The sequence below is a fragment of the Pristiophorus japonicus genome, chromosome 7 (genome assembly GCF_044704955.1).
Source record: "Pristiophorus japonicus isolate sPriJap1 chromosome 7, sPriJap1.hap1, whole genome shotgun sequence".
Taxonomy (NCBI): domain Eukaryota; kingdom Metazoa; phylum Chordata; class Chondrichthyes; family Pristiophoridae; genus Pristiophorus; species Pristiophorus japonicus.
Window position 1 is genome coordinate 221,624,440 of NC_091983.1, and position 25,845 is coordinate 221,650,284.

At 50.1% G+C, this 25,845-nt stretch overlaps 1 protein-coding gene and 1 pseudogene across 1 annotated transcript in view; both read left to right on the forward strand.

The window, feature by feature from the left end:
- The first annotated feature begins 5,873 nt into the window (after positions 1–5,873).
- LOC139267577 (U2 spliceosomal RNA) lies at positions 5,874–6,112 on the forward strand (annotated as a pseudogene).
- A 15,876-nt stretch (positions 6,113–21,988) lies between these two features.
- Positions 21,989–25,845, forward strand: part of parp1 (poly (ADP-ribose) polymerase 1) — a 116,971-nt gene continuing 113,114 nt past the window's right edge. The window contains exon 1 of the mRNA XM_070885835.1: positions 21,989–22,237. Coding sequence (XP_070741936.1) covers positions 22,124–22,237 — 114 coding nt within the window. The 5' untranslated portion in view covers positions 21,989–22,123. The remainder of the gene's footprint in view (positions 22,238–25,845) is intronic.

Sequence of the window (25,845 nt, forward strand, 5' to 3'; positions counted from 1 at the left end):
GGGTGACTGAGGGCACTTAGCAAGAATATTACAGTTCATAGAAAGAGGTCTCGACCCTAAAATATAAATTATTCATTCTGTTTGAGAGAAAAATTCTGAGTAGTTGCTGATATTAAACATCATTCAGTCGAATTGGGTGGTACACTCTGGCCTTTCCCCCCTGGGACTGGGTGGTACAGTGGATTACACATGGACCTTTCCCCCCTGGAACCATGTGGTACAATGGATCACACTCTGACCTTTCCCCTCTGGGACGATGTGGTAAAGTGGGTCACACACTGACCTTTCCCCTCTGGGACTGGGTGGTACAGTGGGTCACACTCTGACCTTTCCCCTCTGGGACTGGGTGCAACATGGATTCATGAAGGGGAAATCATGTTTAACTAATTTACTGGAATTCTTTGAGGATATAACGAGCATAGGATATAACCCAGGGCAGTGGTTGTTCGGCATGGGAAGGCTTCCACCCATTTGGTGAATACATCCACCAATACTAGGCAGTACTTGGGCAGTGGGTCGGAGCCCGATGTAATCGAGTTGGATCGACTGCCAGGGTCCCTCTACCCTCCTGATATGTCCCATAAACACCTTCCTTTTCTGGGGGTCGGAGTTGTTGGCCGCGCACACCAGACAGCTAGCAGAGAACTTGCGGACGTCTTCCCTGAGTCCTGGCCACCACCCTGCCTGTTCCACTCGTTGTCAAGTGGTCTCAGGTCCGGGGTGTCCTGCTCCTTGACCCTCGTGGGCCAGCTGGAGGAATTCTCTCGGGTGTTGTTGCGATACTACTCATTGCTCCCCCCTGAACAACATGCCGCCTTTAATGGCAATTGCTGCAGTGCCGTACGGGCCGTCTATCCTGTCCCCTTTAGCTAGCGTGTTCAGGATAGTTTTGAGGACGGGGTCTTGGGTCTGAACCATTTTTAAGTCCGGGGGCAAAGCTATCCCTGCCTTCCCTACCATCCCTATCCTGCCCCTGACTGCTGCTGTGGGTCCTGAGTTGTACGGATCCCAGAGCTTGCCCCCTGCTTGGCTAAAATGTCAGCCTGCTGGTTTCCCTCGTTATGGAGTTCTGTGGTGGAATGTGCCTTCACCTTATGTATGTAGATATTCCCTTCCTCCCCTATGGCTTTCATGATCTTTTCCGTCTGCGGATCTGTATCCGCGGCAGGACCAGATAGCCAGGTACTCCGTACATGAATTGCATGTGAACATACTGTCCAAGCAAATCGTGTATGGAGTAGGGAATTCTTCGGGGTGTGTGACTACGTACACAACCGCAGACAGTTCAGCGTGCTGGGCGCTCATACTGCTGGGGAGTTTAATCGCCAGGGTAATGCCTGCCTCGGGGTCATAAACTCCGCAGCCTGTGAGTCGTTCACCCGCAGATACCGTGCTTGAACCATCCACATAGATCTCTCGGCCTGTGGGGTGTAACCCAGCCCGAAAGCCTATGTTAATTTCCCATATCCCTTCTATGGAACACCGGTGGGCTGTCCCTGGATAAATCATGTTGGCTGTGAGCCTTGGCTCGCAGAAACCCTTTACCCTTAGGTTCATTTGAGAGAGGAGCAGGGTCCAGCGAGCATTGCGGGCACTGCTCACTGTCCCGTCCTTGATTCTCCCATCCAGGAGCATTTGGGTGGGAGTATGGTGGGTAAGGAGTGTGATAGGGGACCCCCCCTGTGAAGATCAGTGATCTTTTCACAGACCAGTGAATGGCTAGGAGGTGCCGCTCACAGTTGGAGTATCCCTTCTCCACATCCGTGAGTATCCTGGAGGAGTAGACCACTGGTCTCAGCCGGCCGTGTCGCTCTTGGAGCAGTACTGCACTCAGACTGTCCCCACTGGCTGTACCTCCAGAAAAACTCTTTATCCCCATCGATAGCCCCTAGAGCTGGCGCGGTCTGCAGGTCTTTCTTGAGTTGGATAAATGCTGCCTCGCAACCTTTGTCCCATTCCCACTCCTTTGTGTAGGAGTCGGAGCAGAGGGGCTGCTGTGGCTGCATAATCCTCAATGAAATCTCTTCAGTACCCGGTTAGCCCGAGAAAAGATCTTACTCCTGTTACTGTGTTGGAGGCGGGTAATTTCTGCACTGCTTCCCTTCTAGCTTTGTCTATGGCTCTTTCCCCAGCGCGCACAGCCAGTCCCAGGAATTTTACTTCCTTCAGGCCGATCTGTGCCTTCTTGGGGTTTACTTTAAATCCCTCTTCTTTCAGCAGTTCCAGCAGCTCAGTCAGCAGTGGGCCATGCTCCTCCCCCTCATCGGTGAACAGGAGCAGGTCATCTACATACTGTACTAATTGCTGGGGTCTGCTGAAACTCTTTAAACAGTTGGCCATACACTGATAGAAAATACTGGGGCTGTTGTGGAAGCCCTGAGGGAGACAGTTCCAAGTGTATTGCTGCCCCTTAAAGGTAAAAGCAAACTTGTACTGGTCTTCCCTTCTTAATGGTATGGACCAGAACCCGCTGGAAATATCCAGCACCGTGAAGGTGGTCGTGGAGGCTGGGATACTTCCAATGAGGTCGGCGACAGCAGCAACCGTGGGTGCACAGGAGGGGATGTTACGGTTGAGTACTCGATAGTCCACCGTGGCTCTCCAGGAGTCCGGTTTCTTAACTGGCCACAATGGAGAGTTTACATGGGTAGCTATTGGTCACAATACCCCCTGTTTAACCAGCGAACCCAAGGTTGTTTCCATGTCTGCCTCCACCTCCCTGGGGAAGTTGCACTGTTTCTGTGGTCGGTTCATGAGGTCCCCATCTATACTAACCTCGACCCCGTTTATTCTCCCACAGTCGTGTTTGTGAGTGGCAAAAGCTGCATGGTTTTTCCTCACATATTCTTGATATTCTATCGGGGTGTTACTGACCAGTGATGCAAGGTCGTAACCCTCCTTTGGTTTCATTGTGTACACCGTCCCTTTTCCCTGCTTTCCCGGGATAACCATCACCTCACTCTCCTGTCCCGTGCAGACTGACCCCCAAAGACAGTGGTTTCTTAAATCCACTAGGATCCTGTGGCCTAGGATGAAGTCAGCCCCCAGGATCCCTTTCCCTTCCTGCTCCCACTTCATCAGGACACAAGTCCACTTAGTGTGGAGTGTACCTAAATGAATGGAGAGCAGAACGGAGAATGAGCCAGTCTGTTCAGTGCCTGTGAAACCCACCAAGCTGTAGGGGACCCCGTTAGACAGAGGTGAGGCAGTGGGGTTAGCTGCATAGACAAGGGTGCTTGAGGCACCGGTGTCCAGCAGGTAAGTCCCTTTCACCTTTTCCACCTCCATCTGTACGGTCAGTCTCCCCCACACATCATACTCGAGGGCACACAGGTGGCCAGGCTATGCCTGTCCTAGTCACGGTTTTGGTTGGGAGGGGGCAGATGGGATCTCGGTACCGGTGGCGGTGGCTACCTTCACAGGGCCATCTAACATGGCTCGGAGCGCAGTTAAAAAGGTATCAAATGAGTGGGGAGGGACTGGCATATCTGTCTCGGTCTTTTGGGAAAGGGCTGGAGAATTTTTCCTGCGCTATTCTTCCAAGGATTTTTACAATCCCTTCTCCAGTGCCCACTCTTTCCGCATCCAAAGCAGGTACGTTTTGTATCGGAGGGGTTACCCCTCTCGTGGTGCCATTCCCTCTTGTCTTGGTCAGATTTCGTGAACCCTTCCCTTTTGTGGGAGCTCTTCTGTCCCTCTGCCGTTTCTGTAAGCTAGGGTCAGCTGCCTAAGCACTCCCTGTTCTGTGGCTTGGGGACCTCTGGGGTTGAACCAGGCCATAGCCTTGGTTCTTATTCTGGGTAAACTGTTAGCTACTAGGCTTCGGAGCCAGTGTGCTAATTCGTCCGGGTTTAAGTGATCTCTGTCTATGTCCCCACTACAGGCGCTTTTGTACACAGTCGGTCTGCGAAAGCATGTGTGGTTTCTCCTGTGAGCTGCACCGTTTTCTCTACTCTAGAGAAGAGACTCCCGTCATTGCAGCCCATAGCTTCTAAAATGTCTTTCTGGACGGCAGCAAGTGTTTCCTGTCCACTTTTGCTCTCAGTAGAGAGGGACTGGTACAGTTTACTGTCTAGGGAATAGGAGAAGCATCTTTGCCATTTCTGCATCATCGCACCCATTAATATCCCCTGCCTGTTCCACTTCCACAAAGTGAGCCGAGGGGTCTCCCTTTGGAGTTAGCTTTCCCAGGTGGCTTATCATAGCCCTAAGAACATAAGAACATAAGAATTAGGAATAGGAGTAGACCATCTAGCCCCTCGAGTCTGCTCCGCCATTCAACAAGATCATGGCTGATCTGGCCGTGGACTCAGCTCCACTTACCCGCCCGCTCCCCGTAACCCTTAATTCCCTTATTGGTTAAAAATTTATCTATCTGTGATTTGAATATATTCAATGAGCTAGCCTCAACTGCTTCCTTGGGCAGAGAATTCCACAGATTCACAACCCTCTGGGAGAAGAAATTACTTCTCAACTCGGTTTTAAATTGGCTCCCCCGTATTTTGAGGCTGTGCCCCCTAGTTCTAGTCTCCCCGACCAGTGGAAACAACCTCTCTGCCTCTATCTTGTCTATCCCTTTCATTATTTTAAATGTTTCTATAAGATCACCCCTCATCCTTCTGAACTCCAACGAGTAAAGACCCAGTCTACTCAATCTATCATCATAAGGTAACCCTCTCATCTCCGGAATCAGCCGAGTGAATCGTCTCTGTACCCCCTCCAAAGCTAGTATATCCTTCCTTAAGTAAGGTGACCAAAACTGCACGCAGTACTCCAGGTGCGGCCTCACCAATACCCTATACAGTTGCAGCAGGACCTCCCTGCTTTTGTACTCCATCCCTCTCGCAATGAAGGCCAACATTCCATTCGCCTTCCTGATTACCTGCTGCACCTGCAAACTTTCATGCACAAGGACCCCCAGGTCCCTCTGCACCGCAGCATGTTGTAATTTCTCCCCATTCAAATAATATTCCCTTTTACTGGTTTTTTTTCCAAGGTGGATGACCTCACATTTTCCGACATTGTATTCCATCTGCCAAACCTTAGCCCATTCGCTTAACCTATCTAAATCTCTTTGCAGCCTCTCTGTGTTCTCTACACAACCCACTTTCCCACTAAGCTGGTGGGGAGTGTGAGGGACCACAAACTGACTTTCCAGGGGCCCTGGACCCCCGGCAAGGGTGGGTGGGCCAAACTTCTGTTGCCAGACCGGGCACATTGGCCCTGGTTCTGGCTCTCCCTGTCTTGGCTCGCCTCCCTCTCTTCCCTGCAGCCAAGCCGAGCTGAAACTCGGTGCCACAGGTGGTGGTGCTTCACTATCCCTGTCCGCCCCGCAACTGATTTGCCCCTCCTGCTGCTGAACCGGTGTAGTCACCAGTGCCACAGGTAGTGGCCAGGTAGTTTTTTCCTTCTCTTCCAGGTTTACCTGGGGCGTACCCGGGTTTATTAGGCATACCATGCCCTTTTCCTTGGACAGAGCAAGGTTTAAACTTTTAATTTGTTGCTGGCAGGGACCGTGGTCTCCCGATTCAAACCCATTAGTGCTAGCTACTTTATACGCTGCTTGCACATCTTTTAATCTTTCCTGGAGCTCTTTTACTTGTAGGGTGAGGCGAGTGCTTAATACTAATTAGCAATCTTGTTGTGCGAGGCCCCTTGGGGAAGAGTGACCATAATATGGTAGAATTCTTTTTAAGATGGAGAGTGACACAGTTAATTCGGAAATTTGGGTCCTGACCTTAAGAAAAGCTAACTTCGACGGTATGAGGTGTGAATTGGCTAGTATAGACTGGCAAAGGATACTTAAAGGGTTGACAGTGGATAAGCAATGGCAAACATTTAAAGATCACATGGATGAACTTTAGCAATTGTACATCCCTGTCTCGGCCTTTTGGCTAAGATCATGCGTAACTGACCTGACAGGGGAGTAACCATGACCCCAAAGTGGTTCTCCCTGGATCAGGAAGGTGGTTCTCCTATGCTTTTTGGAAATAGGAGGTGGGTGGGGTGGATTGACCCATCCACCTCCACGGAGGTGTGTGGGGGGCCTGACCCATCCACCTCCATGGCACGAACCTGGTATTGCAGTACTTCCAGGAACGGTGCAGTGGCTCTCGGCCTTTTGGCTAAGAGCATTGGCGCAGAGTGATCCTTGATGTGTGCAAGGTGACCTCTGGCGTTTGTGATTTGACAAAGAATTGGAAAGGTTGGCAACGAAAAATTTATTAAAAAAAAAATAAAAAAGTCTACATCCCTGTCTGGAGTAAAAATAAAAGGGGGAAGGTGGCTCAACCGTGGCTAACTCGGGAAATTAAGGATAGTGTTAAAACCAAGGAAGAGGCATATCAATTGGCCAGAAAAAGCAACAAACCTGAGGACTGAGAGAAATTTAGAATTCAACAGAGGAGGACTAAGGGTTTAATTAAGACGGGGAAAATAGCGTACGAGAGGAAGTTTGCAGGGAACATAAAAACGGACTGCAAAAGCTTCTATAAATATGTGAAGAGAAAAAGATTAGTGAAGACAAACGTAGGTCCCTTGCAGTCGGATTCAGGTGAATTTATATTGGGAACAAAGAAATGGCAGACCAATTGAACAAATACTTCGGTTCTGTCTTCACGAAGGAAGACATAAATAACTTTGCGAATGTACTAGGGGACAGTAGGTCTAGTGAGAAGGAAGAACTGAAGGATATACTTATTAGGCAGGAAATTGTGTTAGGGAAATTGATGGGATTGAAGGCCGATAAATCCCCGGTGCCTGATAGTCTGCATCCCAGAGTACTGAAGGAAGTGGCCCTGGAAATAGTGGATGCATTGGTGATCATTTTCCAACAATCTATCGACTCTGGATCAGTTCCTATGGACTGGAGGGTAGATAATGCAACACCACTTTTTAAAAAAGGAGGGAGCGACAAAATGGGTAATTATAGACCGGTTAGCCTGACATCAGTAGTGGGGAAAATGTTGGAATCAACCATTAAGGATGAAATAGCAGCGCATTTGGAAAGCAGTGACAGGATCAGTCCAAGTCAGCATGGATTTATGAAAGGGAAATCATGCTTGATGAATCTTCTGGAATTTTTTGAGGATGTAACTAGCAGAGTGGACAAGGGAGAACCAGTGGATGTGGTGTATTTGGACTTTCAAAAGGCTTTTGACAAGGTCCCACACAAGAGATTGGTGTGCAAAATTAAAGCACATGGTATTGGGGTAATGTACTGACGTGGATAGAGAACTCGTTGGCAGAAAGGAAGCAGAGAGTCGGGATAAACGGGTCCTTTTCAGAATGGCAGGCAGTGACTAGTGGAATGCTGCAGGGCTCAGTGCTGGGACCCCAGCTCTTTACAATATACATTAACGATTTAGATGAAGGAATTGAGTGTAATATCTCCAAGTTTGCAGACAACACTAAGCTGGGTGGCATTGTGAGCTGTGAGGAGGACGCTAAGTGGCTGCAGGGTGACTTGGATAGGTTAGGTGAGTGGGCAAATGCATGGCAGATGCAGTATAATGTGGATAAATGTGAGGTTATCCATTTTGGGGGCAAAAACACGAAGACAGAATGGCGGCAGATTAGGAAAAGGGGAGGTGCAACGAGACCTGGGGGTCATGGTACATCAGTCATTGAAGGTTGGCATACAGGTACAGCAGGGGGTTGAAAAAGCAAATGGTATGTTGGCCTTCATAGCTAGGGGATTTGAGTATAGGAGCAGGGAGGTCTTACTGCAGTTGTACAGGGCCTTGATGAGGCCTCACCTGGAATATTGTGTTCAGTTTTGGTCTCCTAATCTGAGGAAGGACGTTCTTGCTATTGAGGGAGTGCAGCGAAGGTTCACCAGACTGATTCCTGGGATGGCAGGACTGACATATGAGGAGAGACTGGATCAACTGGACCTTTATTCACTGGAGTTTAAAAGGATGAGAGGGGATCTCATAGAAACATATAAAATTCTGACGGGATTTTACAGGTTAGATGCAGGAAGAATGTTCCCGATGTTGGGGAAGTCCAGAACCAGGGGTCACAATCTAAAGATAAGGGGTAAGCCATTTAGGACCGAGATGAGGAGAAACTTCTTCATTCAGAGAGTTGTTAACCTGTGGAATTCTCTACCGCAGAGAGTTGTTGATGCCAGTTCGTTAGATATATTCAAGAGGGAGTTAGATATGGTCCTTACAGCTAAAGGGATCAAAGATATGGAGAGAAAGCAGGAAAGGGGTACTGAGGTGAACGATCGGCCATGATCTTATTGAATGGTGGTATAGGCTCGAAGGGCCAAATGGACTACTCCTGCACCTATTTTCTATGTGTAAATTCCTGTCCCCTCAGTACAGATTCACACGAGGCATGTAGTGAAGTAAAGATCATTCTGGACCTGCACCTTTATTTCACAGCTCTGGAATGCTGCACTTGCCTGAGACCTGTCTCTTGCAAGTGCACCCCTGGTGGTAAGGTATGCTGGTGGTTACAGGTCATATCTTATTACAGTCATGTATAGCATGTTAGGATACAGTTATATATAATAATGTAAGATACATGACATCACCCTCCCCCAAGGTCTTATTGTCTTTATAGGTTCAGTCTCTCAGGTGGTCTACGCTCTCACGTGGAGTGTCTGAGTTGTGGTTCAGTTGTTTGCCTTGGTGTCTGTTTTTCTTTGGGTGTAGTTGCTGGTATCTCGCCTGGGCTGTCTGTTTTGATTGGTGTGATTGTTGTTGACTCGCCTGGGCTGTCTGTTGGGATTGCCCTTTCCTCAGGTTGTTCCCTCTGTCTGTCCATCAGGTGTGGTGCGAGTTCCACATTGTAATCTGCCTCTGGTTCCGCAGTGTTGTTGGTAAATCTGCTATTGACTTGGTCAACATGCCTCCGGCAGGTTTTGCCATTGTCCATTTGTACTACCAGTAGCCTGTTTCCTTCCTTGCCCGTTACTGTCCCTGCAAGCCATTTGGGACCCCTGCCATAGTTTAGTACAAACACTTTGTCCCATATCTCATTCCATCTCCCCCTCGAATTTCTGTCATGGTACTCAGTCAGCTTACGGCGCTTTGCCTCAACGATTTTGTGCATGTCTGGGAGGATTAATGAGAGCCTTGTTTTTAAAGTCCTTTTCATCAACAGTTGCGCGGGAGGGATCCCAGTCAGTGAGTGCGGACGAGATCTGTATGCCAGCAGCAGTCACGACAGGCGACCTTGCAGCGTGGGACTTTGGATTTTAAGCATGCCTTGTTTAATGATTTGCACTGCTCTCTCCGCCTGGCCGTTGGAGGCCGGCTTGAATGATGCTGTCTTGACGTGATTTATGCCGTGGTCAATTATAAAGTCTTGGAATTCTGCGCTGGTGAAGCACGGACCATTGTCACTGACCAATATGTCAGGGATTCCGTGCGTTGCAAACATGGTTGCGAGGCTCTCCACAGTGGTGGAGGTTGTGCTCAAATTTAAAATGGTGCATTCGATCTACTTTGAAAATGCATCTACAACAACCATGAATGGGTCCGCATAGTCTACGTGCACCCGTGACCACGGTTTGGTCGGCCAGGGCCAGGGGCTCAGTGGAGCCTCCCTGGGGGCATTGCTGAGTAGGGCACAAATGGTGCACCTTCGGACGCAGAGTTCCAAGTCCGCGTCAATATCAGGCCACCAGACGTGGGATCTGGCTGTGGCCGTAATGAGAACGATCCCCGGGTGCTCCCGGTAGAGTTCCCAGACAAATGCCTCTCTGCCTCACAGAGGCATGACTACTCGGTTGCCCCACATCAGGCAGTCTGCTTGTAGTGATAGCTCATGCATGCGCCTGTGAAAGGGTTTTAATTCCTTGGGGCAGGCATCGCGAGCCTCTGCCCAGTCACCGGTTAGGACACATCCTTTTACTAAGGATAACGTGGGGTCGCTGGCCGTCCAGGCTCTGATTTGGCGAGCCGTCATGGGCGAACCTGTGGACTCAAAGGCATTGATTGCCATGACTATCTCACAGTCCTGTTCGTCAGACCCTTCCGTGGTTGCCAGGGGTAGCCTGCTGAGCACGTCGGCACAGTTGTCTGTGCCTGGTCTGTGCCTTATGGTATAGTCGTAGGACGCCAGCATGAGTGCCCACCGTTGAATTCATGCCAAGGCGTTGGCGTTTATTGCCTTGCTCTCGGATAGGAGAGACGTGAGGGGCTTGTGGTCGGTTTCTAACGTGAACTTGGCCCTGAAAAGGTATTGGTGCATCTTTTTGACACCGTACACGCACGCGAGCGCCTCCTTCTCTACCATTCCGTACCTGCGCTCCACCCGCGAAAGTGACCTGGAGGCATAAGCTATGGGTTGTAATTTGCCTGCACTATTGACATGTTGCAAAACGCACCCGACCCCATACGCTGACGCATCGTATGTGAGAACTAGCTTTTTACCTGGGTCAAAGAAAGTCAAAACACTGTTGGAACACAGAAGGTTGCGTGCCTTATTGAAGGCGCGTTCCTGGGCGCCCCCCCAAAACTAATCGCACCTCTTCCTGAGTAGCACGTGGAGAGGCTCCAGCAGCGTGCTTAAGTTCTGCATAAAGTTCACAAAGTAATTGAGTAGCCCGAGAAAGGCGCGCAGTTCTGAGACATTCCGGGGCCTGGGTGCCAGGCGAATTGCTTCTGTTTTGGACTCTGTTGGGCGGATTCCATCAGCGACAATCCTTCTGCCCAAAAATTCAACCTCGGGTGCGAGAAACAGGCACTTGGATTTCTTGACTTGTCGGCCCGATCCAACCGCTTTAGTACTTCCTCCAAATTACGGAGATGGGAGTCGGTGTTCCTGCCCGTGATAAGTATGTCGTCTTAAAATACAACCGTCCCTGGGATGGCCTTGAGCAGACTCTCCATGTTGCGCTGGAATATGGCAGCTGCTGACCTGATGCCGAATGGGCATCGATTGTACATGAAAAGGCCTCGATGTGTGTTGATGGTGGTGAGTAGCTTGGATTCCTCGGTCAATTCTTGCGTCATATACGCAGATGTGAGGTCTAATTTTGAGAAAAGTTTACCTCCAGCCAATGTGGCAAATAAGTCCTCCGCTCCTGGCAGCGGGTACTGGTCCTGTAGAGAGACTCTGTTTATGATAGATTTGTAGTCCCCACAGATTCGTATGGATCCATCAGGCTTCATGACCGGGATGATGGGACTTGCCCAGCCGCTAAATTCCACAGGTGATATAATGCCTTCCCGCAGAAGCCTGTCTAGTTCATGTTCAATCTTTTCTCTCATCACATAGGGTACAGCTCTGGCCTTGTGATGGACCGGTCTAGCATCCTGTGTGATGTAAATTTTGACTTTGGCTCCTTTGAAAGTGCTCACACCTGGCTGAAAGAGATGTTCAAATCGCTTTATAACTGTTGAGCAGGAGATCCGTTCCTCTAATGACATGGCATGGACATCATCCCATTTCCAGTTTAGTTTTGCCAGCCAGCTTCTCCCCAGCAATGCTGGGAGGTCTCCGGGGACAATCCACAGGGGAAGTCGGTTCACTGTCCCTTTGTGTGTGACAGAGAGCATGGCGCTGCCGAGGACTGATATGATTTCTTTGGTATAGGTCCTTAGTTTGGTGTCGACCCTTGTGAGTTTTGGTCTGTCTCTTTTATGCGGCCACAGTTGTTCAAATTGTTGAGCGCTCATGAGAGATTGACTCGCTCCCGTATCCAGCTCCATGTTGACAGATATCCCGTTGAGTAGGACCCTCATCATTATAGGAGGCATCCTGCTGTAGGAGCAGCAGCCATTGATCGTGTTGACCCGCTGTACATCGGTGTCCCGGGTACTGTCCCCACCATCTTCTGGTCCACTTTCCAACCTATCCGATTCGTATACCAGCCGAGCTGCCGTTTTTTTGCACTTGTGGGCCAAATGCCCTGTATATTCACAATTTCTGCAAACAGCCTGCTGAAATCGACATCCCCTTGACGAGTGCCCACCCCCACACCTCCAGCACAGACCTGTTCCATTGTTAAAAGTGTTCTCAAAGAATGAACTGCGTCTGGCTGATCTCTCTTGAGCTTTTCTCAGTTTGTAGTTGATTGCTCGCATTGTGGGTTGATGAGGTGTGAACGGCCGTTCCTGTGGCCTTTGATGGCTTCTGCCTGCTGTCGAGAGCCTGTTCTCCCGGTTTTGTCTGTGTGTGGGGGTAGCAGCTTGTTTAGTGCTGTGAACTCCTTGTTCCATTATTTCGTTAGTTGTCGTATCTGCATTGTAAATCAATCTCGTTTCTTCTTCCCCTACCAAGAATGTTTGTGCAACCAGTGATGCTGCCTCTAAGGTCAGGTTCTTGGTCTCTATGAGCTTTCGGAATATGCCTGCGTGGCCTATTCCTTCAATGAAAAAGTCTCTCAGCATTTCTCTCCTCAGTTCATCGGAGAACTCACATAAACTAGCCAGCCTCCGAAGTTCCGCCACGAAGTCGGGTATGCTCTGGCCCACACAGCGTCTGTAGTTGTAGAACCTGTGTCTGGCCATGTGTAGGCTGCTCGCTGGCTCCAGGTGGTCTCTTACTAGTGTGCTCAATTCTTCCAGCGACTTGCTTGCTGGTTTCTCGGGTGCCAACAGATCCTTCATTAAAGCGTATGTTTTCGAGCCACAGCTGGTCAAGAGATGGGCTCTTCTCTTGTCTGCCTTATCGTCCTCCCAATTGTCTCCCGCATTGTACTTTTCATCTGATCCGTTGTTCGCCATTCTGTGGATTCTGTAATCCCGTAACCCGTCGCCACTGTAAAGTCCTGTCCCCTCAGTACAGATTCACACGAGGCATGTAGTGAAGTCAAGGTCACTCTGGACCTGCACCTTTATTTCACAGCTCTGGAATGCTGCACTTGCCTGAGACCTGTCCTTATATACCTGTCTCTTGCAAGTGCACCCCTGGTGGTAAGGTATGCTGGTGGTTACAGGTCATATCTTATTACAGTCATGTATAGCATGTTAGGATACAGTTATATATAATAATGTAAGATACATGACACTATGTTTCTATGTTACATGGGACATATACTGTCTAGTGATGGACTCAAAGCCGACCCAAGCAAAGTGGTCGCAATCAACGAAATGCAGAAACCACAGGATGTCGCAGGTGTACAATGATTTGTTGGCATGACAAAGTACCTCCCAAAATTATTGCCCGATCTTTCAGACCTCAGTGAGCCTCTGCGATGGCTTACTCATAAAGACACAGTCTGGAAATGGACTGAAGAACAAGACAAAGCATTTGTTGCTATCAAACAATGCGTGACAGATTCTCCGGTACTCAGGTACTTTGACCACAAACTTGCAACCGAAGGTCAAGGAGATGCTTTGAACAAGGGTCTCGGGTTCGTCCTTCTGCAACAGGGACATCCAATTGCTGAGCGCTCACATGATACTCTCAAATCGAAAAGAAGTTGCTTGCTCAATCTTCGGAATGGAACAAAACCATCAATATGTATATGGTCGCAAGATCACGCTATGGACAGACCATAATCCTATGGTTGCTATACGACGCAAGCCGTTATCTGCAGCTCCCAGCGACTACAACGTCTGCTCATCCGGCTCAACCAATATGACGTTGAAATAAAGTATCAACCAGGAAAATAAATGTACCTAGCAGACACCCTCTCGTGCGCATACCTCAAAAATGTGGAGAGGTCACCAACAGAAATTGCACTGAAATGAATCCACATAGTGGACTTTCTTGCTGCCCTTCTGCCGTAAAGTGTCGCCGTCCTTAGCAATGGCATGGCAACGCTCGATTCCCGCGATTCAGGAGGTCAAGGGTCATCATGACATGCGCAGAAGAGGAGACAGAGAGAGAGGGAGCTCAGAGGGACTGAAGGCGTGGCTGGGTGTGGCTGCTTTGGGAGGAAAGAGGGAGATTTTAGAGCTTTACAGCAAATAGGAAAACAAAAATTAGCTGTTACCAGCCACATATTTGCCCGAATTTGTGGCTGGTAACATGGTGCTACGTAAGGGTGACGACTGGGTTTGGGGCAAATCTCAAAACACAGCCTTTGAGAAGGCCAGGAACCTGCTATGTTCAAATAAGTTACTTGTACACTATGACCCATGTAAACATTTAGTGCTAGCTTGTGACGCTTCATCGTACGGGGTATGCTGTATGTTACTGCAAGCCAACTTCCAACCGGTTGCATATGCATCTAGATGTCTGTCTAAGACTGAGAGAGCCCATAGTATGGTCGCGAAAGAGGCGTTAGCATGTGTATATGGGGTTAAGAAAATGCACCAATACCTATTTGGACTTCGGTTAGAGCTTGAAACTGACCACAAGCCACTCATTTCGCTGTTTTTAGAGAGCAAAGGTATAAACACCAATGCTTCATCCCGCATCCAAAGATGGGCACTAACATTATCCACTTATTGTTGTGTATCTGTAAAGCATGCACTTCCATGTTCTGCCACCAGGGAGCACATCCCCTTAAGTCCCAAAGGATCCCAGCATCCCTTGGGAACACTGTATATAAGCCGGCCCCTCAGGCCTGTTCCTCACTCTGGAGTGTCTTAATAAAGACTGAGGTCACTGTTACTTTAACCTCCCTGTGTGCAGCCTCATCTGGCGACACAATAACTGGCGACGAGAATACAAATCCAATGCAAAGATGCAGCAAACTGTGGGCATCCTGGGGAAGTTCTCGGAGGGTGAGGACTGTGAAGCCTATGTTGAACGGCTGGACCAGTACTTTGTAGCCAACGAGCTGGATGGAGAAGGAAGCACCGCAAAAAGGGGAGCGGTCCTCCTCACAGTCTGCGGGACACCGACCTACAGCCTCATGAAGAATCTTCTGGCTCCGGTGAAACCCATAGATAAGTCGTATAAGGAGCTGTGTACACTAATTCGGGAGCATCTTAACCCGAGGAAGAGTGTGTTGATGGTGAGGTATCGGTTCTACACGTGCCAGCGATCTGAAGGTCAGGAAGTGGCGAGCTACGTTGCCGAGCTAAGGCGACTTGAAGGACAATGTGAGTTTGATGGCTACCTGGAGCAAATGCTCAGAGACTTTTTTGTACTGAGCATTGACCACGAGACCACCCTACAAAAACTTTTGACTGTAGATACACCAACCCTCAGTAAAGCCATTGCGATAGCACAGGTGTTTCTGTCCACCAGTGATAACACCAAACAAATCTCTCAGCACACAAGTGCTAGCAATGTTCATAAATTAACTGGAACTGTGTTTGCCAGCAGAAATGTACAGGGCAGAACCCACGAGTCTGCAACTGCCAGCAGGCCTCAGGTGCCCCAGATGACTCAGAGTCCGCAACAAAGGATGAATGCTTGGCAATTCACACCTTGTTGGCGTTGTGGAGGCTTCCATTCAGCCTATTCATGCTGCTTCAAAGGCTATGTTTGCAAGAGCTGTGGAACAATGGGGCATCTCCAATGAGCTTGCAGACGAGCACCTACAGAACCTGGAGGAGGTCCTCCAGCGACTGGATCGCGTAGGGCTGCGACTGAAGAGGTCGAAATGCGTCTTCATCGCAACAGAAGTGGAGTGGAGTTTTTGGGGAGAAAGATCGCGGCAGACGAAATTCGGCCCACAGACGCCAAGACAGAGGCTATCAGGAACGCGCCCAGGCCACAGAACGTCACGGAGCTGCGGTCGTTCCTGGGACTCCTCAACTATTTTGGTAACTTCCTACCGGGGTTAAGCACCTTCTTAGAGTCCCTACTTGTGTTATTTTGTAAAGGTGAGAACTGGGTATGGGGAAAAAAAAACAAGTAATTGCTTTTGAGAAAGCCAGAAACAGTTTATGCTCCAACAAGCTGCTTATATTGTAAAACCCGTGTAAAAGACTTATGCTAGCATGTGATGCGTCATCGTACGGAGTCGGGTATGTATTACAACAAGCTAACGTTGCGGGGAAGTTGCAACCTGTCGCCTATGCCTCCAGGAGCTTGTCTAAGGCCAAGAGGGCCTACAGCATGATAGAAAAAGAGGCATTAGTGTGTGTGTTCGGGGTAAAGAAAATGCATCAGTACCTGTTTGGCCTCAAATTTGAGCTGGAAACCGATCACAAGCCCGTCATATCCCTGTTCGCTGAAAACAAGAGGATAAATACTAATGCCTCAGCCCGCATACAAAGGTGGGCACTCGCGCTATCAGCGTATAACTATACCATCCGCCACAGGCCAGGCACCGTGAACTGTGCGGATGCTCTCAGTCGGCTACCATTGCCTACACGGGGGTGGAAATGGCGCAGCCCGCAAAGTTGTTGATGGTGGCGCAGCCCGCAGACTTGTTGATGGTCATGGAAGCATTTGAAAATAATAAATCACCTGTCACAGCCCGCCAGATTAGGACTTGGACCAGCCAAGATCCTCTGCTGTCCCTAGTAAAAAAACTGTGTACTGCATGGGAGCTGAGCCAGCATCCCCGTTGAAATGCAAGAGCTAATCAAGCCGTTCAAGCGGCGAAAGGACGAGCTGTCCATTCGGGCAGACTGCCTGTGGTGGGGTAACCGCATAGTGCTACCCAAAAAGGGCAGGGAGACGTTCATCTCGGATCTCCACAGCACACACTCGGGTATAGGAATGATGAAAGCGATAGCCCGATCCCACGTGTGTTGGCCCGGTATCAACTCTGACTCTGTGTACGGCAATGCAGCATATGTGTTCAGTTGAGCAACGCGCCCAGAGAGGCACCACTAAGTTTGTGGTCCTGGCCCTCCAGACCATGGTCGAGGATCCATGTCGACAATGCGGGCCTGTTTCTCGGTAAAATGTTCCTGGTGGTGGTGGATGCGTTTTCAAAATGGATTCAATGTGAAATAATGTCGGGAAGCACCGCCACCGCCACCATTGAAAGCCTGAGGGCCATGTTTGTAACCCACGGCCTGCCTGACATACTGGTCAGTGGCAAGGGGCCATGTTTCACCAGTGCCGAATTTAAAGAATTCATGACCCGCAATGGGATCAAACATGTCACCTCGGCCTTGTTTAAACCAGCCTCCAATGGGCAGGCAGAGCAGGCAGTACAAACCATCAAACAGAGCCTTAAATGAGTAAAAGAAGGCTCACTCCAAACCCGCCTGTCCCGAGTACTGCTCAGCTACCGCACGAGACCCCACTCGCTCACAGGGGTGCCCCCGGCTGAGCTACTCATGAAAAGGACACTTAAAACCAGACTCTCGCTGGTTTACCCCAACCTGCATGATCAGGTAGAGAGCAGGCGGCAGCAACAAAATGGAAACAATGGTCGCGCCACTGTGTCATGGGAAATTGATCTGAATGACCCCATGTATGTGCTAAACTATGGACATGGTCCCAAGTGGATCATGGGCACGGTGATAGCTAAAGAAGGGAATAGGGTGATTGTAGTCAAACTAGACAATGGACAAATTTGCAGAAAACACCTGGACCAAACGAGGCTGCAGTTCACAGTCTGCCTTGAACAACCCACAACAGACACCACCTTTTTCGAGCCCACAACACACACCCAAAGGAACAATGACACCACGCCGGGCCAGGAAATCGAACCCATCACGCCCAACAGCCCAGCAAGGCCAGGCTCACCCAGCAGCCCTGCAGGGCTAACAATGCGCCAGCCCAGCGAGGTCACAGCCAACACACCAGAACAGACATTAGTACCGAGGCGGTCCACTAGGGAAAGAAAGGCTCCCGACCGCCTCACCTTGTAAATAGTTTTCACTTTGACTTTGGCGGGGGGGGGAGTGATGTTGTGTATCTGTAAAGCATGCACTCCCATGTTCCGCCACCAGGGAGCGCATCCCATGAAGTCCCAAGGAATCCTAGCATCCCTTGGGAGCACTGTATATAAGCCGGCCCCTAAGGCCTGGTCCTCACTCTGGAGTGTCTTATTAAAGACTGAGGTCACTGTTACTTTAACCTCCCTGTGTGCAGTCTCATCTGTGTTAGGAACACTATACTTATGACCAAGTTATCCGTCACAGACCAGCCGATGTTCTCAGCCGGCTACCATTACCCACCATTGGGGTTGAAATGGCGCAACCCGCAGACTTCCTTCTGGTCATGGATGGTTTTGAGGGCGAGGGGTCACCAGTCAAGGCCAGCCAGGATCCTGTGCTATCATTAGTAAAGAGTTGCGTCCTAAATGGGAACTGGTTGGTCGTTTCCAGGGAAATGCAAGATGAAATTAAGCCGTTTCACCAACGCAAAGGTGAAATGTCCATCCACTCGGATTGTCTCTTATGGGGTAATCGCGTGGTTTTGCCAAATAGAAGCAGGGAAACGTTTATACACAACCTACCCAATACCCACCCAGGCATAGTCATGATGGAGGCAATTGCCAGGTCGCATGTTTGGTGGCCCGGCATTGACTCGGACTTGGAGTCATGCGTGCATCAGTGCAACACTTGCTCGCAACTGAGCAATGCACCAAGGGAGGCTCCACTGAGTCTGTAGTCATGGCCCTCCAAACAGTGATTCAGGATACACGTAGATTTTGCCAGCCCCTTTCTAGGAAATATGTTTTTAGTAGTTGTGGACGCTTACTCCAAATGGATTGAATGCGTAATCATGTCATCCAGCACGTCCACAGCCACCATTGAAAGCCTCCGGGCTATGTTCGCCACCCATGGCTTGCCCGATGTCCTTGTCAGTGACAATGGACCGTGTTTCACCAGCTTGGAATTCAACGAGTTTATGACCCGCAATGGCATTAAGCATGTCAGGTCTGCTCCATTTAAGCCTGTGTCGAATGGTCAAACGGAGCGGGCAGTCCAAACGGTCAAGCAGAGCATGAAACATGTGACGGACGGCTCCCTGCAGACCCGCTTGTCTCGCATTCTGCTCAGTTACCGGACCCGACCCCACTCACTCACCGGGGTTCCCCCGGCAGAATTGTTAATGAAGAGAGCAGGCTCTCCCTAGTCCGCCCGGATCTTAATGATCACGTGGCAACCTGGCAACACCGGCAGAACATGTACCACGATCGCACGGCTGTTTCACGTGACATTGATGTTAACGACCCTGTGTTTGTCCTGAATTACGGTCATGGTCCCAAGTGGGTTGCTGGCACTGTTTCGGCCAAGGAAGGGAATAGGGTGTTTATAATCAAACTGTTAAATGGCCAAATGTGCAGAAAACATTCAGATCAGATCAAATTGCGATTTACTGACAACTAGGAACGACTTGAAGAGGACATCACCATCGACGATCCACCAACACACACCCAACCAGCAATCGACCTCGCTGTCAATCACGAGGATGAACCCGCCGTTCCTGACAGTCCGGTCAGACCAGCCTCGGTGCCGTGCAGCAATGGTCCGGTCAACTCACACACACCAGGGTTTGAACTTAGACAATCAACTAGGGAGCGAAGGGCTCCGGATCGCCTCAACTTGTAAATAACTTGAACCGAAGACTTTGGGCGGGGGAGTGATGTTATGTATGTAACGATGTAATACTTGCCACCAGAGGGCGTGATGGTTGGAGTCCCAATGGTCACCTGCGCAGACGTGCAGGACCAGTATAAAAGGTTGGCTGCCATGTTGTTTAGGCACTCTGGAGTTGTAATAAAGAAGTCTAATGTCACACTAAGTTCAGCTCACAGTACTCAGTGTGGAGTTCTTCTATACACAACAGAGGAAATGAAACAAAGGTTCTCCAGACTGATTCCTGAGATGGGGGATTGTCCGACATGGAGAGATTGAGCAGACTAGATCTACATTCTCTAGAGTTTAGAAGAATGAGAGGTGACCTCATTGAAACATACAAAGTTCTTACAGGGCTTGTTAGGGTAGATTCAGGGAGGATGTTTCCTCTGGCTGGGGAGTCTAGAACCAGGGGTCACAGTCTCAGAATAAAGGGTTGGCCATTTAGGACTGAGATGAGGAGAAACCTCTTCAGTCAGAGGATGATTATTGGATGATTTGGAATTCTCTACCCCAAAGAGCTGTGGAGGCTCACTTTGAGTACGTTCAAGACAGAGATGGCTAGATTTTTGGATATGAAGGGAATCGAGGGCTATGGGGATAGGGCAGGAAAGTGAAGTTGAGGTAGATGATCAGCCATGATCTTATTGAATGGCAGAGCAGGTTCGAAGGGCTGAATGGCCTACTCCTGCTCCTAATTCTTATGTTCATATGTCTTAGTGCCCGTGTGCTCCAGGCTCCTGTCAATCACCACGAATCTGGGGGTCTCCCCGGGCTCCTGTCAATCACCCCGGGCTCCGGGCTCCTGTCAATCACCCCAGACTCCGGGCTCCTGGCAATCACCCCGGGTTCCAGGCTCCTGTCAATCACCCGGGCTCCAGGTTCCTGTTTGCCACCCCGGGCTCCGGGCTCCCTATCAATCATCTCGGGCTCCGGGCTCCTGTCAATCACCCCGGGCTCCTGGCTCCTGTTTGTCACCCTGGGCTCCGGGCTCCTGTCAATCACCCCGGGCACTGGGCTCCTGTCAATCACCCCGGGCTCTGGGCTCCTGTCAATCAACCCGGGCTCCGGGCTCCCTATCAATCACCCCGGGCTCCGGGCTCCTGTCAATCACCCGGGCTCCAGGTTCCTGTTTGCCACCCTGGGCTCTGGGCTCCCTGTCAATCACCCCGGGCTCCGGGCTCCTGTCAGTCACCCCGGGTCTGGGCTCCTGTCAGTCACCCCGGGGTCCGGGCTCCTGTCAATCACCCTGGGCTCCGGGCTCCTGTCAATCAACCCGGGCTCCGGGCTCCTGTCAGTCACCCCGGGTCTGGGCTCCTGTCAGTCAGCCCGGGTCTGGGCTCCTGTCAGTCACCCCGGGGTCTGGGCTCCTGTCAATCACCCCGGGCTCCGGGCTCCTGTCAATCACCCTGGGCTCCGGGCTCCTGTCAGTCACCCCGGGTCTGGGCTCCTGTCAATCACCCCGGGGTCTGGGCTCCTGTCAATCACCCTGGGCTCCGGGCTCCTGTCAATCACCCCGGGGTCTGGGTTCCTGTCAATCACCCCGGGTCTGGGCTCCTGTCAATCACCCCAGGTCTGGGCTCCTGTCAATCACCCCGGGGTCTGGGCTCTGTCAGTCACCCCGGGTCTGGGCTCCTGTCAATCACCCCGGGTCTGGGCTCCTGTCAATCACCCCGGGTCTGGGCTCCTGTCAATCACCCCGGGGTCTGGGCTCCTGTCAATCACCCCCGGGTCTGGGCTCCTGTCAATCACCCCGGGCTCTGGGCTCTGTCAGTCACCCCGGGTCTGGGCTCCTGTCAATCACCCCGGGTCTGGGCTCCCTATCAATCACTCCGGGCTCCGGGCTCCTGTCAATCACCCCGGGTCTGGGCTCTGTCAGTCACCCCGGGTCTGGGCTCCTGTCAATCACCCCCGGGTCTGGGCTCCTGCCAATCACCCCGGGCTCTGGGCTCCTGTCAATCACCCCGGGTCTGGGCTCCCTATCAATCACTCCGGGCTCCGGTCAATCACCCCGGGTCTGGGCTCTGTCAGTCACCCCGGGTCTGGGCTCCTGTCAATCACCCCCGGGTCTGGGCTCCTGTCAATCACCCCGGGCTCTGGGCTCTGTCAGTCACCTCGGGTCTGGGCTCCCTATTAATCACTCCGGGCTCCGGGCTCCTGTCAATCACCCCGGGTCTGGGCTCTGTCAGTCACCCCGGGTCTGGGCTCCTGTCAATCACCCTGGGCTCTGGGCTCTGTCAGTCACCCCGGGTCTGGGCTCCTGTCAATCACCCCGGGTCTGGGCTCCTGTCAATCACCCCGGGATCTGGGCTCCTGTCAATCACCCCCGGGTCTGGGCTCCTGTCAATCACCCCGGGCTCTGGGCTCTGTCAGTCACCCCGGGTCTGGGCTCCTGTCAATCACCCCGGGTCTGGGCTCCCTATCAATCACTCCGGGCTCCGGGCTCCTGTCAATCACCCCGGGTCTGGGCTCTGTCAGTCACCCCGGGTCTGGGCTCCTGTCAATCACCTCCGGGTCTGGGCTCCTGCCAATCACCCCGGGCTCTGGGCTCCTGTCAATCACCCCGGGTCTGGGCTCCCTATCAATCACTCCGGGCTCCGGGCTCCTGTCAATCACCCCGGGTCTGGGCTCTGTCAGTCACCCCGGGTCTGGGCTCCTGTCAATCACCCCCGGGTCTGGGTTCCTGTCAATCACCCCGGCTCTCTCTCTCAGCCCGTCGCGCCTGCTCGTTCTCCTCCCTCCCCCTCTCGGCGCTTGCAGGCACAGCCATGGCTGAGGACAAGCTCTTCAAAGCCGAGTATGCAAAGAGCGGACGGGCCTCCTGCAAAAAATGCGGAGAAAGCATCGCCAAAGATTCTCTGCGGCTTGCAATCATGGTGCAGGTAACCGGGGGGCGGGGAGAGCTCGATTATCAGAAATGATTATCAGAAGGGGTGGCCCAGAAACTTAGCTCCCCCTTTCTCTCCTGCAAGCGGGAAGGCCTCGTGTTGCTGACTGCGGCCGGCAGAGTTTCATTATTCCGATACATCCTTTTTATTTTAAATGCATTTTTAGTTTGAGGCGCAGGGTTTATTATCGGTATCACGTTTGCATCGTTTTTGAGATTGCAAATGTAACTTTGTACTCAGCACCTTTCTGTTTTGGTCTGCGGGTCCTGGGTGATGAATCACGCTGTTCGGCAGGCCCGCCAACAGCCTGTAATATTCACATCGAAAAGCGGGAGGGACTTAAAGCAAACGATTGCAACTTATATTATGCATGCAATGCAATGCAATTCAAAAATCCACTTGAAATTGGGAGTCAAAGGTAACCCCCCCCCCCCCCTTCCTTCCATTCACAAAGCCTTAATGCTTCTTACTGGAATTAAAAATCCCTGGCGTTTTTAATCATAATTTAGAAAATAAATATTTTTTAAATGCATAACTGGATATGCACAATTTTGGAGGTTGATTGCAGGTGGGCTGTAAGATCTTCCCTACCACCTCCTTCCTGTACAGACTAAACTCTTCAATTCTCGGTGCTTCACACTGCAGTACCCCAATTATGCTTCACTGCCGGCTTTTTTTAGACACAGAATCATAGGTTCTAAAAGATTGAAATGAATAGTCGGATTCTGAAGGGAGTGCAAATGTTTACAAATAAATGGAGGGGGGAGGAATATGTTGCTGTGTTGAAAGGCATCAGAGTGACGCAGTTTAAGAAAAAATGCTAATCCTCCCCATCCAAGTTAGTGAAACTTTCACCCAGTTTGGTCAGTTTTGTGTGGATTGAGGTGAGTGGTACCAATGCTGTGCAATGGAACACCTTCCATTTTCAGGCCCCCGGTTCCAGTCACCATCAAGCGCTCCTCAGACAAGTATAAAACCAGCTTGCTCTGCCGACGCCAAATCGCAAAGCTTGCTGGGTTATGCTGCTGGTGGCACCTGCCCTTACACAGAATGTACAGCACCGAAACAGGCCATTCGGCCCAAGTGGTGGTGTTTATGCTCCGCCCGAGCCGCCTCTTCATCTCGCCCAATCAGCATAAGAGCTATCTCAGCCGAATCCCACTTTCCAGCTCTTGGTCCGTAGCCCTGTAGGTTACGGCACGTCAAGTGCACATCCAAGTACTTTTTAAATGTGAGGCTTTCTGCCTCTACCACCCTTTCAGGCCGTGAGTTCCAGACCCCACCACCCGCTGTGTGAAGAAATTTCCCCTCAAATCCCCTCTAAACCTTCTGATAACCGATTACTTTAAATACATACTCGCCTCAACTACTCCCTGCAGTAGTGAGTTCCACCTTCTCACCACTCGCTGGGTGAAGACGTTTTTCCTGAATTCCCTATTGGATTTATTAGTGACTGTCTAATATTTATGGCCCCAAGTTTAGGACTCCACCACAAGCTGCAACATCTCATGTCTACCCTATCAAACCCGTTCATAATCTTACTGACCTCTATCAACTCAGCCTTCACTATTTTGCTGCTACTTTGCATGTGTGTGTAGTACGAAGGTGTGCACATAGAAAATAGAAAACACAGAAATTAGGTGTAGGAGTAGGCCATTCGGCTCTTCGAGCCTGCACCACCATTCAATATGATTATGGCTGATCATTCACCTCAGTACCCCTTTCCTGCTTTCTCCCCATACCCCTTCATCCCTTTAGCCGTAAGGGCCACATATAACTCCCTTTTGAATATATCTAACGAACTGGCCTCAACAACTTTCTGTGTTAGAGAATTCTACATGCTCACAACTCTGAGTGAAGAAGTTTCTCCTCATCTCAGTCCTAAATGGCTTACCCCTTATACTTAGACTGTGACCCCTGGTTCTGGACTTCTCCAACATCGGGAACATTCTTCCTGCATCTAACCTGTCCAATCCTGTCAGAGTTTTATATGTTTCTATGAGATCCCCTCTCATTCTTCTAAATTCTATTGAATATAAGCCGAGTCGATCCAGTCTTTCTTCATATGTCAGTCCTGTCATCCCGTGAATCAGTCTGGTGAACCTTCGCTGCACTCCCTCAATAGCAAGAATGTCCTTCCTCAGATTAGGAGACCAAAACTGTACACGATATTCAAGGTGTGGCCTCACCAAGGCCCTGTACAACTGCAGTAAGACCTCCCTGCTCCTATACTCAAATCCTCTCGCTATGAAGGCCAACATGCCATTTGCCTTATTCACCGCCTACTGTACCTGCATGCCAATTTTCAATGACTAATGTACCATGACACCCAGGTCTCGTTGCACCTCCCCTTTTACTAATCTGCCGCCATTCAGATAATAATCTGCCTTCCTGTTTTTACCACCAAAGTGGATAACCTCACATTTATCCACATTATACTGCATCTGTAATTTATTTGCCCACTCACCTAACCTGTCCAAGTCATCCTGCAGCCTCTTAGTGTCCTCGTCACAGCTCACACCGCCACCCAGCTTAGTGTTATCTGCAAACTTGGAGATATTACATTCAATTTCTTCATCTAAATCATTAATGTATATTGTAAATAGCTGGGGTCCCAGCACTGAACCTTGCGGTACCCCACTAGTCACTGCCTGCCATTCTGAAAAGGACCCATTTATTCCTGCTCTTTGCTTCCTGTCTGCCAACCAGTTCTCTATCCACGTCAATACATTACCCCCAATACCATTTGCTTTAATTTTACACACTAATCTCTTGTGTGGGACCTTGTCAAAAGCCTTTTGAAAGTCTAAATACACCACCACTGGCTCCCCCTTGTCCACTCTACTAGTTACATCCTCAAAAAATTCTAGAAGATTTGTCAAGCATGATTTCCCTTTCATAAATCCATGCTGACTTGGACCGATCCTGTCACTGCTTTCCAAATGCACTGCTATTACATCTTTAATAATTGATTCCAACATTTTCCCCACTACCGATGTCAGGCTGACTGGTCTATAATTACCTGTTTTCTCCCTCCCTCCTTTTTAAAAAAATGGTGTTACATTAGCTATCCTCCAGTCCATAGGAACTGATCCAGAGTCTATAGAATGTTGAAAAATGACTACCAATGCATCCACTATTTCTAGGGCCACTTCCTTAAGTACTCTGGGATGCAGACTATCTGGCCCTGGGGATTTATCGGCCTTCAGTCCCATCAATTTTCCTAACACAATTTGCTGACTAATAAGGATTTCCTTTAGTTGCTCCTTCTCGCTAGACCCTCGAACCCCAACTATTTCCAGAAGGTTATTTGTGTCTTCCTTAGTGAAGATAGAACCAAAGTATTTGTTCAATTGGTCTGTCATTTCTTTGTTCCCCATTATAAATTCACCTGATTCTGACTGTAAGGGACCCACATTTGTTTTCACTAATCTTTTTCTCCACATATCTAGATGCTTTTGCAGTCAGTTTTTATGTTCCTGGCAAGCTTTCTCTCGTATTCTATTTTCCCCTCTTAATTAAACCCTCTGTCCTCCTCTGCTGAATTCTAAATTTTTCCCACTCCTCAGGTTTGCTGCTTTTTCTGGACAATTTATATGCTT